Source organism: Triticum dicoccoides, chromosome 7B (genome assembly GCF_002162155.2).
Source record: "Triticum dicoccoides isolate Atlit2015 ecotype Zavitan chromosome 7B, WEW_v2.0, whole genome shotgun sequence".
Classification (NCBI taxonomy): domain Eukaryota; kingdom Viridiplantae; phylum Streptophyta; class Magnoliopsida; order Poales; family Poaceae; genus Triticum; species Triticum dicoccoides.
The window spans coordinates 234,878,764-234,882,176 of NC_041393.1; the positions used below are offsets into that span (position 1 = coordinate 234,878,764).

General features: G+C 46.2%; 1 protein-coding gene across 8 annotated transcripts in view; it reads right to left on the reverse strand.

Annotated features, from left to right (window-relative positions):
- Window positions 1-3,184, reverse strand: part of LOC119336478 — a 5,991-nt gene extending 2,807 nt beyond the window's left edge. The window contains exons 1-6 of one of the 8 annotated variants that reach the window (XR_005162551.1): window positions 2,332-3,184; window positions 2,154-2,222; window positions 1,234-1,253; window positions 1,042-1,116; window positions 836-921; window positions 468-585 (exon numbers count right to left, since the gene is read on the reverse strand). Coding sequence is in view for 4 of the 8 variants with exons in the window: in XM_037608524.1 (XP_037464421.1) it covers window positions 496-607; window positions 836-921; window positions 1,042-1,116; window positions 1,234-1,253; window positions 2,154-2,222; window positions 2,332-2,488 (519 nt within the window). In the remaining 4 variants the exon portion in view is untranslated. Of the gene's footprint in view, window positions 1-12; window positions 608-835; window positions 922-1,041; window positions 1,117-1,233; window positions 1,254-1,485; window positions 1,631-2,153; window positions 2,223-2,331 lie in introns of those variants that run through there. The other 7 variants (XM_037608524.1, XR_005162553.1, XM_037608526.1 and 4 more) reach the window with 7 other exon arrangements.
- Between the last annotated feature and the right edge of the window lie 229 nt (window positions 3,185-3,413).

Below are 3,413 nucleotides of genomic sequence, written 5' to 3' on the forward strand. Positions count from 1 at the left end.
GGCCAAGTATATGTGCTATATTGAGTCTTCAGTTTAGGTTCTGTATATATAGATTCCTAGCCAAAAATTACAGCCTATACTAATACTCATCCAAATGTGCGATTAAAAAAGTGGTATGAAACCGAAGGATTTCTATTAACTTGCAAAATCAGAATAGTATTGTCAAAGTGCAACATTATTTCAATTTACTAAAAACTCAAAAATGCTTGATCGTTAAGAACTTCTTTGGAAGTCAAGTTAAAAGTCCAGGTGGATTAATATTCTTAGGATAACTGGCCAAGTATATGTGCTATATTGAGTCTTCAGTTTAGGTTCTGTATATATAGATTCCTAGCCAAAAATTACAGCCTATACTAATACTGTAATACATGACTGGATATCAAGATCACCAGGATAAATAGTTTCCTTATAGAATCACGTATGGTTGTGCAGCTAATTAAACATCTAGATAAATATAAAGGATATACCTTCTTTTCATCTCACAATCTCCCGTAATCAACCACACTTGTAATATCTTGGAAGGAGTTTGTGCCTGTAATTGGGAGGGTCTTGTGAAATGTTTAATCTAGTTATCCTTGCCTTCCTCTGTAGATAACCAGGTGCAATACTGATCAAACAAAAAAAATATTCACAAGAAATGAAAAGAGGGTTCAACATTGCAAATAAAAAATAGACCTGACAGAAAATCAAAAGCTTATAGACACAAACACAAATAGTTGGTACCCAGATCTTCAGATCGGAAATGACTTAGATTTATTTTTTCCTTAGATTGCAAGGATCAGATCATTAGATTAGTTAGTACTGCTCACAAAAAGGTCCAAGTGCAAGTACTCACACGCCAATGGAAGGCAGACTACGTGCACGATGACACACGACCTGCTCTATTTTCTTCATGCTTTTTGCTTCATTCCCATACAATTCCTGAAACCAGCAAGCACGAGGATGGTGATTAGAACTCTGAATTTAGACGCAGATTAAGGAGAAACACACACACAAAGCTTCGATACAAAGTTCAGTTAGGGTCCTCTCTAGGGCACGGACCGGCGAAAGAAGACGGCAGCGCAAAATCCTTCCTGGGGTCTGTCTTCTCCACCTTTGGCCGAGGCCTAATTTTTTCTAGCAAAAGATATCGCATCATGAGCAAAAGAACGAACTCGCAACTAACATTTCAAATCGAGATTTATCAATTAGCAATCCCAAAATATATAAATAAAGGGGCTTCTAATTAACCACCTGAGTATTTCGAGCTGTGCCTGAATCCAACAACCATACATTAACAGAGAAGCGTAAACATGTTAATAATAATTAATGCATGAAGCAACATGAAAGTACAGAAAAGGCAATCAACTCTTAAGGTCCGCACACAAAATTTTAACAGATAATTTGGCATTGTATTCTTCCTAGTATGCTTACTGTATGCAAGAAAATGATCGTACTTCAGTTATACATTACACAAAGGCAGACCCAGAAGAACACTTGGCTGACCTAGCTTCAGCAATGTATTTCAGAGCAATTTAGCATTGTATTCTTCCTAGAGCTTCAGATCAGGAAGAAGGAAGAACAGACGGTGCCCAAGGAAGTGACCATCTCTGACTTCCCCGTCTTCCTCAGCATTGACCCATGATCATAAGGCTGGTCATAGTGGGGAGTAACTTAGACTAGTAACACACATATGTTACTAGTCTATGTTACTACCTTCATAGTGGGTAGTGTCATAGGTGTGGTAACATAGTTGCCTTCATTTATTACTTTGTAGACTCATTATGCATTGGAAACCGCTATGTGATGGTAACATATTATGTTACTCTATTTGCCTCTCTCCTCATTAACTACTTGCCACATCACCATTTTTGCTTATGTGGCATCTATGTTACTACCTATGTTACTCCCACTATGACCAGCCTAAGAGAATTATAGCCTTACTGAATTAACTTATATTTCCCTGGAAATCTACCAAGAAATTAATTCGGGAAACATTGAATGGCCATGCTGCATTTTCGCAAGTAATCCTACATACCAACAAGAAATGCTTGCTCACATCCGGCCCACAGGCAAGCACAAAATATAAGGCACATGAGACCGAACAACACATGAACATGCTAGCACATACAGGAAGCACGACAGGAAGTTAGACACAGGCGAGAGCAACAAACCTTGACAAGCAAAACGGAGACGAAGCAATGAATAGAATGGAGACGCAATAATGGGCCAGATCATACAACCTGTGAAATATAGAATTGAATCCGTCAGTACACAACCACGGCAGGCAATGATGAAGATGCAAGCAAGAAACACTCAATGTTCAGAGAAGCAAAAGAAAGAACGATTTACCAGATTTGGGAAGGAGAAACACTCGAGCCAAACAGCAGTACGAGCGAGGAAAATAGCTACTCCTAGAAGCGAAGGGGAGGAGGGGCACGATGGTGGTCAAGAGCAGGAGAGGAGGAGAGATGCGAATGGCCGGCCCCAGACCGTGTTCATCTCCCATCTGCCGTTGCGGCTCCCTCTCCTCTTTCCTCTACCTTTCTCCCTCCTCTCCTTCTCTCTTTCCCTCATCTGCTCTCTCTCTCTAGCAAGTAAAGTACAGGCTCATGGCGCTGGATCGAATCGAGCACCCCAGCTGTCACCCTTTGCCCACAGGTCGCCGCCGCTGCCGGAGACGCTCACCGCCGCGCCGCACGCCCCCTCTCATCTGCCGCCATGTCCTTCTCTCTCCCTCTCATCTGCTCGAGGGCCGCCGCCGTCGCCCTTTACCTGTAGGTTGGTTCCCCTCCAGAGTTAACTGGCTGGATCCAGAGGCAGGGAAGGAGGAGAGGAAGGGGAGGAGGAGGTGCTGAAGGCGGAGGTGGCGAGGCGGCCGTGAGGGACGGGGAAAAGGAGGAGGCGGCGGCGGCATGGAGAAGAGGAGCCGAATGAGGAGCGGGGATCGAGAGCCCGCTGAGGCCGCCGTCGGCCGCACGACCGCAAGAGCCGCCGTCCGCCGCACCACGAGGAAGAGGTGGAGTGCAGCCACCGGTGTGGCGGTGGCAGGGATCCAGGAAGGAGGAGGGAGGAGGAAGAGAGGAATGGGGTGTGGCGGCTGTGAGAGGGAGGAGGGAGGAGTGCGTGACTGTGGATGGGGAGCTAGGGTTGGTGCGGTCGTGCCCAATGGGCTCCTCGCTCCAGCCCCAGGCAAGCCACAGGACGCGTGATGCGGGGCGCGCGAGGAAAGGCTCACCCGGCCGAAAATGACCCAGCCGTTTCCATCCAAGTGGCCATAGCGCCGGCCCACACGTCATCCCTCGTCACGATAGACCGATCGGTAAAAACGAGCACGCTGAATTCCAGCGACGATCGAACGGCCAGCGCTCGAAAAAAGAGCCCGTCAACCCCCATCGAACGGCCAATGAAGGATGCCATCGGGGGAGCCTTGT